The 12,118-nt window shown below is 41.6% G+C and overlaps 1 protein-coding gene across 1 annotated transcript in view; it reads left to right on the top strand.

The window, feature by feature from the left end:
• Positions 1-12,118, top strand: part of MYOM1 (myomesin 1) — a 117,945-nt gene that overhangs the window by 35,725 nt on the left and 70,102 nt on the right. The window contains exons 7-10 of the mRNA XM_052660544.1: positions 1,197-1,285; positions 1,401-1,463; positions 3,146-3,310; positions 5,360-5,521. Coding sequence (XP_052516504.1) covers positions 1,197-1,285; positions 1,401-1,463; positions 3,146-3,310; positions 5,360-5,521 — 479 coding nt within the window. The remainder of the gene's footprint in view (positions 1-1,196; positions 1,286-1,400; positions 1,464-3,145; positions 3,311-5,359; positions 5,522-12,118) is intronic.

Below are 12,118 nucleotides of genomic sequence, written 5' to 3'. Positions count from 1 at the left end.
GCATGAGAGCCTTTTCTCTCTAAAGTGAAAGTGAAAGTCACTCAGTTGAGTTGACTCTTTGCTACCCCATGGACTGTAGCCCTCCAGGCCTCTCTGTCCATGGAATTCTCCAGGCCAGAATACTGGAGTGGGTAGCCGTTCCCTTCTCCAAGGGGATCTTCCCAACCCAGGGATCGAACCCAGGTCTCCCAAGACATCCCTGTGTCTGCATCATAACTTAGAGGAACTTCTGAATGGCGCTTCTTGTATTGTGTTGTGGGCCTGAACATTAAGAATTGAGGGACAGATAACTTGTTTGTACTTTGAGGCTAAAACAGAACCACACATTAGACAAACCTGAATCCGTTTGGGGATCTATAAGGAGAGGCTGTTTCTTTGTCTCTCCATCACACTATTACAGCCAGACTGAAACTCATCCTGAGGGAGGCCCCTCCAGGTCTTACCTGCTACAGAGGTACATGACCAGACATTTTCTGACCAGATACAACTTTAAACCAATTTTTCATCACACTGTTCATGCTCTATATACCCAACACTTTGTTGGCTTTTATTTTTGGACATTTTAAATTAACTCAAGCTAGGGTCATAGTAGACTATAGCTGTTGGTACGTAGATCCCCTGTGTAAAATCCCGCAGGGAACTTGATTAGAAAGTGTAGCTTTGTCAAGAGTCCCAAAGAGCGGTGTGTTAACCGATGACGTGCTATGTGTTGTGTTAGCAAAGAGATTCTTGACAAAACAGTCAGGAGTTACATCAGCCAGCCTTATCTGTTGAGACGGAACCCGTGGGTACCAAGGCCTCAGCATACTACTCCATTTTACCTAAAACAGGGGTCCCCAATCCCCCAGCTGAGGACCAGTACCTGTCCCGTTCCACGGTTGTTAGAATCGGGGTGGCACAGCAGGAGGTGAGCAGTGGGCAAGTGAACTAAGCTTCATCTGCCGCTCCCCATCGCTTCCATTGCTGCCTGGACCAATAGCCCCCTGCCTCTGCCTGTGCTCCGTCCCTGGAAGAATTGTCTTCCATGAAACTGGTCCCTGGTGCCAAAAAGGTTGAGGACCACTAACTTAAGGGACTTGAGCCTCCTTGGATTTTGTTATCCACGGGGGTCCTGGAACCAGTCCCCTGCAGACACTGAGAGATAACTGTACCAGGAGTGTCACTGCACCAGGCACTCATCCCATCCCTTCTTTCAGGTGTGATTTTGAAGACACGGCTCAGTACCGGGCCTCGGCGATGAATGCCAAAGGAGAAGTTTCAGCGTATGCTTCCGTTGTGGTAAAGAGTAGGTTTGCTGGACTTGTTTCATTCATAGTGTATTTTAAAAAAAACTTATTCTCACTGCTAACATATAAACAGGTCAAGAAGCAGTTGTCAAGAATTGCTGCTTTCTTTTCTAGGATACAAGGGAGAGTTTGATGACACTCGCTTCCATTCGGGAGCATCCACCTACCCCCTCAGCTGTAAGTCTGAAAATATTTTTGCTGTGTCATCTCTGTACAATACTGTATAATAAGCTATTCCATAACACTGAAATAAATGCAGGTATACTAAGTCGTTTCAGTTCTGTCCGACTCTTTGTGACCCATGGACTATAGCCCACCAGGCTCCTCTGTCCATGGGATTCTCTGGGCAAGAATACTGGAGTCGGTTGCCATGCCTTCCTCTAGGGGATCTTCCTGACCTGGGGATGGAACTCATGTCTCTTCCATCTCCTGCACTGGCAGATGGATTCTTTATCACTAGCGCCACCTGGGAAGCCCAAAATAAATGCGTAGTCTATACTATAATATGTGATAGTATGTATGTAATGGGTTTCCCAAGTGGCACTAGTGGTAAAGAACCTGCCTGTCAGTGCAGGAGACATAAGAGATGTGGGTTCAATCCCTGGGTGGGGGAAGATCCCTTGGAGGAGGGCATGGCAACGCACTACAGTATTTTTGCCCAGAGAATCCAATGGACAGAGGAGCCTGGCAAGCTATAGTCCATAGGGTTGCGAAGAATCGGACATGACTGAAGTGATTTAGCACATGTACATAATACCGGTAGTTAGTTTTATTTTTTTAGATTCTTTGGCTACTGTATTCTCCTTCTGCTTATAATTGCTTTATTCTGGTTTTATAAAAGCCTGGATGTGATGGGCTAAAAATGACAAATGCTTTTAAGTCTTTCTTCCTTAAGCTGAGAAAAATCATTATACAAACCTGCAGTGTGACTTAACCACACACACATAAATAGAATCTGGACTGTATCAGGGCAGTCTTATTCATCTTTCTATATCCAGTGTAGCATCATCTCCTTCAGAAGTCTCTGTCGGCCCCCCACTGTACCCCAGCCCCCACCTACTTAGGTTATGTGTCCGGGTGAGGCTGTGACACCTCTGTAAGGGCATCTACTCACTGGACACTAATTGTTCACTGTTTGCTCCCACTGACCCATTAACCACTTGAAGGCTAGGCTGGGCCTTTTATCTTTGGACACTAGAACTTGATGCAGAGTAGTATTTGATGATGAATGAATAAATGCATACATTAATTTACAAAATGCAATGTAAAATGAGCTCTAAGTGTGGTTTAATAACAAATTGTTAGTATTCTGATCCATAATAATTTATAAATTTGTGAACTTCAATCATGTCATCTGCATCAGAACTTTTCATGGGAAGCAATAAAAGTAAAACCCTTATGGTTCTTCAGTAATTAGACGCTGACACTGTTCAGACTGGAAATGGTAGTCAAGCCCCAAATTTTTATTTTCCAAACATTAAAAAATAAGTGGTCATTTTGAAAATGGTTTTGGAAATATTGACTCATCGGTCAGTTTTTCACCTAACTAATTGCCTTGATGTCTCTCCATACTTCATGGAATGGCTCCTAATATTAATATGCTCAGTTGTAATCATTGGTATCAATCCCATGCACGAGAAGGGGTGCTGGGTGGGAATGAGGAGGATCACATCCAAAATCAAGTCCTTCTCTTGTCATTTGATTTATATTGAGATAAAATAGCTGGAAAATTTGAAACTGTGATTTATAAATCATCTGATAGATTTGTTGTGATTGCTTTCGGCCTGTGCTCATTAAAATGCTTATGTCTCTTTGATGAGAAAAAATAAATTACTGATGTTTGTTTCTGTTGTACGCAGTTGCTGTGACCCCTTACGGTTATGCATCCAGGTTTGAGATCCACTTTGATGACAAATTTGAAGTGTCTTTCGGGAGAGAAGGCGAGACAATGAGTCTGGGCTGCCGTGTAGTTATCACCCCCGAAATTAAACATTTCCAGCCAGAGATCCAGTGGTACCGAAATGGTGAGCCTTAATGATGAATTCTCACTGAGGCTCATATTCACAGAAGGTCACAGACTGGACTTGGTCCCAAAGCATGAATGTCTGTAGATTGCAGTTCTGTTTACCAGAACTGGCAGAAACTAGATAGTAGAGGACATAACATACTGGGTGTTACAAAAGTTTTTACACATATTTTAGAGTAGCAGAACTTTTATAACATGTTTGTGGAGATCATAATTTCTTATCACCGTGTAATACAGGGAAAGGATTACAAAAAATGTATTTTCATTTTACAAGTTGGATATATATTCATTTTGTAAGTTAATTTTATTTGGTAAGATAAAGTGAAATACAGTGAAGTCCTGTTGGTTCCCAGGCACTGTGGGTGGTAGTCAGCATGCTCACCACGCAGCTGGCCTAAACTTCAGTGTCCGTGTGGGCACCGGGCAGGCTGGGCCATCGTGAAGCGATGGCTAGGACCAGGACCTGAGCCCGAGTGAAGCCAGTAGTAGCTGCAGTGGTAGCTGCAGCCGTGCTGCTGAACGTGGCCCTAGAGGAGAGGAGAGACCCCACCAGATGCAGCCTGGAAGCCCCCAGTGGGAGCCCAGATCCCCTGTCCATCTCCAGGACCCGTCTGTGTGGTGTCTGCACAAACATGAACTTCCTGGCCTAAGCACCATGACAGGAACAATCACACAGTAAACTCTGTCTATGAAACATTACAAAATAGAAGCATGTATACAGACATTGCAGTAAGGCACATAAGGCAGTTGTTAGAATTCTTCTGAGTTTGGACTCTGTTTATGAAAACTGCTACAACATTGCAAAGCAAATATCCACAGGCTTGGAAATAAAAATTAAATTTAAAGATTGCCACATTCAGTGAAAACGAACACTATTTCCATACAAAACTTTGGATGAAGCAGTTATTAACAAGAAAGATTTTTCTAAGTAATTTTTCTCATAATTGAAGGTACAGTAAGAAAATGTATAAATAGGCATTTAAATTATACACAAATCATAAAATCATCACATGTTACAGGACATATATTTAAAATTAAATTTAGACTTACATGAAACTATTTGTATAAGGAGATAGATCTTTTTAGAAAAAATTGTTCCTCGAGAATTGCCAGCTCTAAGAGATGTTATGGGGAGGGAGGTGGGAGGGGGGTTCATGTTTGGGAACGCATGTACACCCGTGGTGGATTCATGTCAATGTATGGCAAAACCAATACAGTATTGTAAAGTAAAATAAAGTAAAAATAAAAATTAAAAAAAAAAAAGAATTGCCAGCTCTAGAGTACAAAAATTTATATTTTAAAATAGTTTATCAGAGGATTAACCTAATGTTAATTTTATAACCATAACTATGTAATTGTATATAGTATAAAACTGTATAATACTGTAACTATATAGCACTCTTAACAGCAGCATTAATAGTTGCATCAGCAGAAAGATCTTTCTCAAAATAAAATAAATCAAAACTTATTTGTGACTTTGCATTTGCAAAGATTGAATGATGTTACTTTCAATTTTATTAATTTAAAATAAAGTTGCTAAAAGTATAAATTTGATGGCCTAGTAACTGAGGTTGCAAAAAAACAAGTCAAAAATTCTGTATTATCAATCAACATATTACAAAATAAAGTATTGTTTTGTATGTAAGAATTATGGCATGAAAATAATTATTTTCTTGCAATTTGTATTACCCTATTATGTTTTATAGATAATAAACTAGCTTTAGAGGAAAAAGTTTTATATTTTAGTTCCTTAACTGTATTTTTTTCTTCTGCTTTTTGAGCCAGGAGCCTTGCAGTTTCATTTTGCACTGGGTTTTCCAGATGATATATCTGGCCGTGGTTCCTTCACTTCTGGTCTAGCATTTTAGCCAATATAAATATGACACAATGACTCAAAGCCCTACAGACTTCCTCTAATAGATAGCTTTCAATATAGAAGAAGAGGAAAGAGAGAGAGAGATGGGGAGAGGGGCGAGTTGCGGGGAGGGAGGAAGAAGATAGTAATGGAGAATGAAGTCAGTAAATTTGCTTACATTTTTCCCCCCAGGGGCACCTGTTTCTCCATCAAAATGGGTGCAAACACATTGGAGTGGAGATCGGGCAACATTAACATTTTCTCATCTCAACAAGGAAGACGAAGGTCTCTACACAATTCGTGCGCGAATGGGAGAATATTATGAACAGTACAGTGCTTACGTCTTTGTTCGAGGTAAGGCCTGCCAAAAAGCAGAACATCTGAGAATATTTAAAACACTGAGTCCGTATCAATCTATCCAAACATATTTTGGGTAACGATGAAAGAGCTGTTTGAAAATTCCTCCCGGGACCTCCCTGGTGGTCCAGTGTTCAGGACTCGGCGCTTCCACTGCTGGGGTGCCAGGGTTCAATCCTTGGTCCGAGAGCTATGATCCCGCAAGCCACATGGTGTGGCCAAAAAAATTTAAAAATTCTCCCAGATAATGTAGCACAGGGATGTTAGCATCTGGTAACATTAGAATGGATGTGAAAAGGTTAACCGTAAAAGCACCAGCCTGAAGGTGACCGGTTTCCAGACTGCGCTGCCATGCCTAGTGTCAGTACCTTCCTCTTCTTCAGCGAGCCACCAGCGTAGTCTTCTGCAGGTGCTTGAGAGGCTACGTCCTCATGATGTGAACGAAGAGTCTTCTCAGTTTAAAGAAGGAACAATAAAATAGCAATGGGGATTCACTCTTGACCTGTTTTGGAGAGCTAACTTACTATTTCATTCCAGGCCTTCTCTTATAGCTTTAATGAACTAGGAAGCAAAATGCTACAACCGAATCTTTAAGACAAGTTATCATTGTTGATTTTAAGAGTCTTTCTTTTCTCAGCAGTGTCTTGAACGGGTAGGGTATGTACAAGTGGAAATGTTCTTGCTACGTGAGATCTGAGCACACTTGGAAGACCATGAACATGTCCTGGCCACAAGGGAAGTGCTCTGTTTTCTTTTATGTGGCTATCAGTCAGGTGTGGCCACACGAGTAGACAGAGGAGGGACTCAGGAAAATAGAGTGTATTACACTCACAGGTCCTGGAGCACCACACCGGGCCACACGGGGAGGCAGCCACGTTGCTTGCTCAGGAGGCAGAAGGGTCAGACAGGAGAGCTCGAACCGCAGTCTTCACTGGATTTCCTGTGGAAAAGGCAAGGCGGGGTGGGATAAACAATTCAGGATCAGCTAGGGTGAACAGTTTCAGTGGACCCTAAGCCATAGGGATCGTGCCTAGTTGTCTGGTGCCTGGTGCTGAGATGTTAAGTCAGAGGAATATTTCCTCCTGGGGTACATGGCTGGATGAAGGAGGTCAGCCCTGGACAAGTTAGAGTTGGCTAGCTCCAGAAGATGAGGCAGGTAATCTCTCCCCAACCAGAAAGGTTTGTTTTTAAGATGTCAAAACATCACAATTTACAGAGAATAACTATATAAACAATATGGGTAGACTTGCTAATTTTTTTTTAATCCCTGACACTAAATAGAATCATGAATATCTAGGCATTTTGATGATGGTGGACTTTAGAGACCATCCAGGTGTCCTTAACTGGGATCCACAGACTCCAGAGGGGTCTGTGATTAAAACTGTACTTCAGTATAATTGGTTTCTTTGGTAAGCTCATGTATTTTATTTATGTATTTAAAAGCATTATTCTGAAGACGGGACCTTTATTCTTTCCACTTTACCAGTTTTCCAAAGAAGTCTAAGGCTCACAAAATGTTAGGATTCCCCTTTATTTTAAGATGCAGAGACTAAAGCTCAGCAAAGTAAATTGATTTCCCAAAAGCCTCACGGGCTTCGTGGGTGGCACTAGTGGTAAAGAACCTGCCTGCCAATGCAGGAGAAGTAAGTGATGCAGGTTCGATCCCTGGGTTCAATCACAGGTTCGATTGAAGGTCGAGAAGGGAATGGCAACCCACTCCAGTACTCTTGCTTGGAGAATCCCATGGACGGAGGAGCCTGGTGGGCTACAGTCCATGGGGTTGCAAAGAGTCAGACACGACTGAAGCGACTTAGCATGCATGCGGAAATCTCAGTTATTTAGAAACAGAAGTGGTACTAAGATGCAGGTCTTCTGGTGGCTAACCCAGGATTTTAGTCAGGGAACTTGGCTGAATGGAACTTGAAAACAAGAAGTTTATTTCTGTCCTTTGTCCATCAGTGTAGAAGAATGGTCCAGATGGTCCTGCTCAAAGCACTAGTTCAGAGCCCATGGTCCCATCTGTGTTGCTGCTCGGCTACCCCTGTGTGCTGCCCCATGCTCCCAGGCCAGCCTGTGAGAGGGGAGATGCAGAGATGCACACAGCACTTCTTCTTGGTGAACACATCTCCATGTGTGTTGGGAGCTGGGGTGATGAATTTCCAGCTGGACAGCATGTTACCCGTGGAAGCTCAAGGGTTCCAGTACCAAAAGGCAACAGGAGGAGTGGACACTAGGGACGGTCAGCAGTCTACACCACAGCAGTACTCAGCAGTAATAAATGATCACTGGATTCTGCCTCAGATCAGCAACTGATAAAGATACATGAATATCTCTACCAACTGAAAACCGCGTATTTTGGGAAAAGTCAGATCTTGTGAGGGGAGAAAGGGGGTAGCCTTCTGGGTCATTTGCAGTGAAAATGGACACACTGGAAGTTATCAGCAAGTATATTTATTTAACCACCTTGATAGTCCTGGCCAGATGAGAACTGAATAAGCAAACAGAGTCTTTGCCTCCACTCTCAAGTGTCTTACCTGAACTAGAGTCTCTCTGGTGACTCAGAAAGCACTGAGTTATGCCTTGAGGAGTCCCTCTGTGCTCTTTTCCTAGGAGCTCAGACACAGGGTCTCCTCAACAACATTTCTCAGTGGCCATGCCAGGGTCATGGTCCTTTGCAGGTTGAGGCCAAATTTCACATTGCTAACTGCAGACAGGTGGAAGGATTGAAGTTTATCATTAAGCTGGCCTTCATTCCACAAAATGAGGGAAGATTCTAAAATGTATCAGATGTTGAGAGAATTGAGAAGATTCGTGGAAAGATGAAATTGCAAAGACGAGCCTCAGAAATCGAGTTGTGAAGGCAACTTTTAGAAGATGATTTTCCTCGTAAATTTATTTTAAATGCTATATTTTGGATTCTTTTAAAAAATCTTTGTTGAGATGTAATTACACACCATAAGAGTCAACCATGCTAAGTGGACAGTGCTTTTTGGAATATTTATAGAGCTGCGCACCACCAGCCCCCCATCTACGATCCAGCTTTAGAACATTCCCATCACACCCCGCCCCACCCAAGATATTTCTTGTGTCCCTTCCCCACATTCATTCCCAGACTAGCCTCCAAGCAGCCACTAATCTACTCCCTGTCACTGTAGACTTTCTTTCTAAACATTTCTGAATATGTGATCTTTCACTTTCGTCTTTCTTCATCAAGCATATGTTTTCAGGTTCTTTAGGGTGGTAGTTTGCTTCTTTTTATTGCTGACTAGATATGCTGCGTTTTGTGTGTCTATTCACCAGTTGATAGACAATTGGATTGTTTCTGCTCTCTGACTACTCTGAATAATGCTGCTATGAAGATTTCTATTTTTATTCATTGACCTGGGCTTTCATTTCTCTTGGTTAGATAGCTACCACTGGAATTGCTGGGTCATATGTGAAATTTGTGTTTAATTTTTGAGAAACTGCCAGTGTTTTACGTGACATTTTATGGTTTGTTTTTTTTTTAAACTTTGAGCTACATGAAGCCATTTCCATGCTTTTTTTTTTTAGAGCTCTGGTGTTTTGTTGCTTAGGAAATAGCTTCTGAACCAAAATGATCAGTGCAGAAAGCACCATATGTCAGCAGAAATACATTTCAGAGATGTACACTTTTGGTCAGGGTTTTATTACATAGATACTATATATTCTTTCTGAAAAAATATATAATGTAAATAAGCAAAAAAGGACAAAAGAAAAGCTATCATAAGTCTATGATCCAGAGATATCCAAAATTATCATTTTAATACGTATTCTTCAAGACTTCTATATATTCTCCCCACCCTTCCACACATACATGGTGGGGGGAGCAGAGAAAGATGATAAAGTGGTGAAGGATGGGATATAAATATAATGAAAAAAGAATTACAATTGACAGATAAATGGATGAAAAAGTTTTTGCTAATAAAGCAATAAAATTGATTTATCACATTCAAAAAATTTACAAGGTTTTTAGAATCCATTAGGATGAAGGAATGGATGGATAAACATGTTGTTGGTGAGTGTAAATTGGTTCAGCTTTTCTCAGGGCGTTTTGTCACTATATATCAACAGTGTGCACTTTCAACAGTTCTAGTTCTAAGAATTTTAGTGGACAAAACTAAGAAAGGAATATTTGTTTTGGGGAAAGTCTGGAAGGAATCTAGGTATCCACCAATCAGAGTTGAAAATAATGTGTAATAAATAGTCCATAAAAACAATGGATGTACTGCACAACAATGAAAGCTAATGGTGTGTGTGTGAGTGCTAAGTCACTTCAGTCGTGTCCCACTCTTTGCAACCCTATGGACTGGAGCCCTACCCGGCTCTTCTATTCATGGGATTCTCCAGGAGAGAAGACTGGAGTGGGTTGCCGTACCCTTCTCCAGGGGATCTTTCCAACTCAGGGATTAAACCCATGGTTCTTATGTCTCCTGCATGGGCAGATAAGTTCTTTACCACTAGTGCCACCTGGGAAGCCCCTAAGGGTGTATACTTATACTAATTAATATGAAAATATATTTAAAAAAACAGTTTACATGAAACTATATAGTCCAATCCCACTTTTATTTAAAAAATAATCACTTGAAAAAATTGAAATGTAGTTGATTTAGATTATGAAAAACAAGCACTTTTGAGTTTTTAAATATAGAAAAAAATCCAGAAAAGTTTAGGCCAATGTATTAATAGTAGTAATCTCTGAGTTATGGAATTAAGAGGGATTTTAACATATATTTTTATTATCATATTTTTTTAAGCATGCACTACTTTTATAATAAAGATAAACAATAGAATTACTTACATTTTGAAAAAAGTTATTAAAAAGCCTGTGCTACTGCTAAGTCACTTCAGTCATGTCCGAGATCAAAACATAAAAGAGGAACGGGCTAATCTTTGGCCTAATCAATCAAAGCTACAAAAAGTTTGACTATTTGGAGCACTGGGAGAAGAAAGGGCAGAGGCTAAGAAGAGAATTGACGTTGACCAGATGAGTGCCGTGGGCCAGGCGCCCTGCAGCAGCTGACGAAGGCAAGAGCACAAGTGTGAAGCAACATAATAGTTTCAGATTTGACTTCCAGCAGCTGCTATACAAAATATGTGTTTTGAAAGATTTTCAAATCCATACTACAAATGGCATATTCCAAGCAATTTTATAGAAATACTGAGAAATGGCTTCCTAAATGCTTACTGTCTGCCAGGCTCTGTTACACACAATGAATTTACCTATCAGCACCAAGTTTACCAGTTGTTACACTACGGGCCTTTTGCTTTAGAATAAAAAAAAAAGGGAGGGCATGACTAGAGGTTGCCAGTTGCCTTCATTGCAGCTGAGCAAATCTTAGGCCTGTTAAGGTCAGCCTTTCTACCTCCTGCTAGCTCCACTCTGGGGCTTCCCAGGTGGCTTAGTGGTAAAGAATCCACCTGCCAAGGCAGGAGACTCAAGAGACACAGTTTTGATCCCTGGGTCGGGAAGATCCCTTGGAGGAGGAAATGAAAACCCACTCCAGTATTCTTGTCTGAAAAATGCCATGGACAGAGGAGCCTGGAGGGTTCCATATAGTCCATGGGGTCGCAAAGAGTCAGACATGACTGAGCAACTGAGCATGCACACAGCTCAGCTCCACCTTCACCATCAGCTGACCTTCTCCCCAGCATCCAGTGCTCTGAAAGCCTGGAAGGAAAGATGTTTCTCCCCTGCACTCCCCAAATGCCCATTTGCCATCATGTGGCATGCATGGATTCTGCATTGTTTCAGGCACGATGATTTAGTTAAATTCTCCTATAGCACTTACACAGGACATATTACCCTGCAGGTTCATGAGCTCACACAAGTTCATGGGGCAAGAAACAGAATGTTCAAAACCAAAATCATGTGAGCCCTTCACAGATAACACACACCTATTCGATTCAGAAGCATACAAACAAACATCTCAGCCCTGTTAGCAAATATTTTGGTGACTTACAAGAGTTACATAAGTGTAGCTCATTGGAAAAGAAAGTGTTTCTTATTAGGTCAGTAAGAGTGCTTTCCCTGGGTGAGTGGCTCCTGCAAGTCTCAGCCTCCTCTCCTACTAATTCCAGCTATTAAAGTGCTGACCGGATGTCAGCAGGAATTGGCAACTGTGGATCTCCTCCCCCAGGGATTCTGCCTATTATCTTAATCGTTCTCACTTAAAAGACTATTAAATGGCTATTCCCCTTCCTTTCCACCTAAAAACACCCCCAAGTCACTAGTTTATCTGTGCACACACTGCTGAGGGGACCCACAGTCAGCAGATCCTGTTTCATGGGCAGTCACTGAACTCTGTTTCTTGTATAGTCCTGGACTTTTGCTAAACTCAGATAAACTAAGCTCAGTTGTGGGTATTGCATCAGAGTTCCTTTCGCAAGTATCTTCAGTTTGGGAACAAACATTTAATTAAAATGAATGTTTTTGTTTCTCTTCCAAAATGGTAGTCCTACCATAGGGATGGGCAAAACTTCCTGGTTCTTCTTCTCTTGTGGATCCAGAAGGTGACAGAAGCGGCCGTTTGCTCCCCCTTGGAGCCATTTATAGTTTCTGAGTAACGCTGCACA

This window comes from Budorcas taxicolor, chromosome 22 (assembly GCF_023091745.1).
Source record: "Budorcas taxicolor isolate Tak-1 chromosome 22, Takin1.1, whole genome shotgun sequence".
Lineage (NCBI taxonomy): Eukaryota > Metazoa > Chordata > Mammalia > Artiodactyla > Bovidae > Budorcas > Budorcas taxicolor.
Note: the sequence above shows the minus strand (reverse complement) of the source record. Positions and strands in the feature narration are given on the sequence as shown.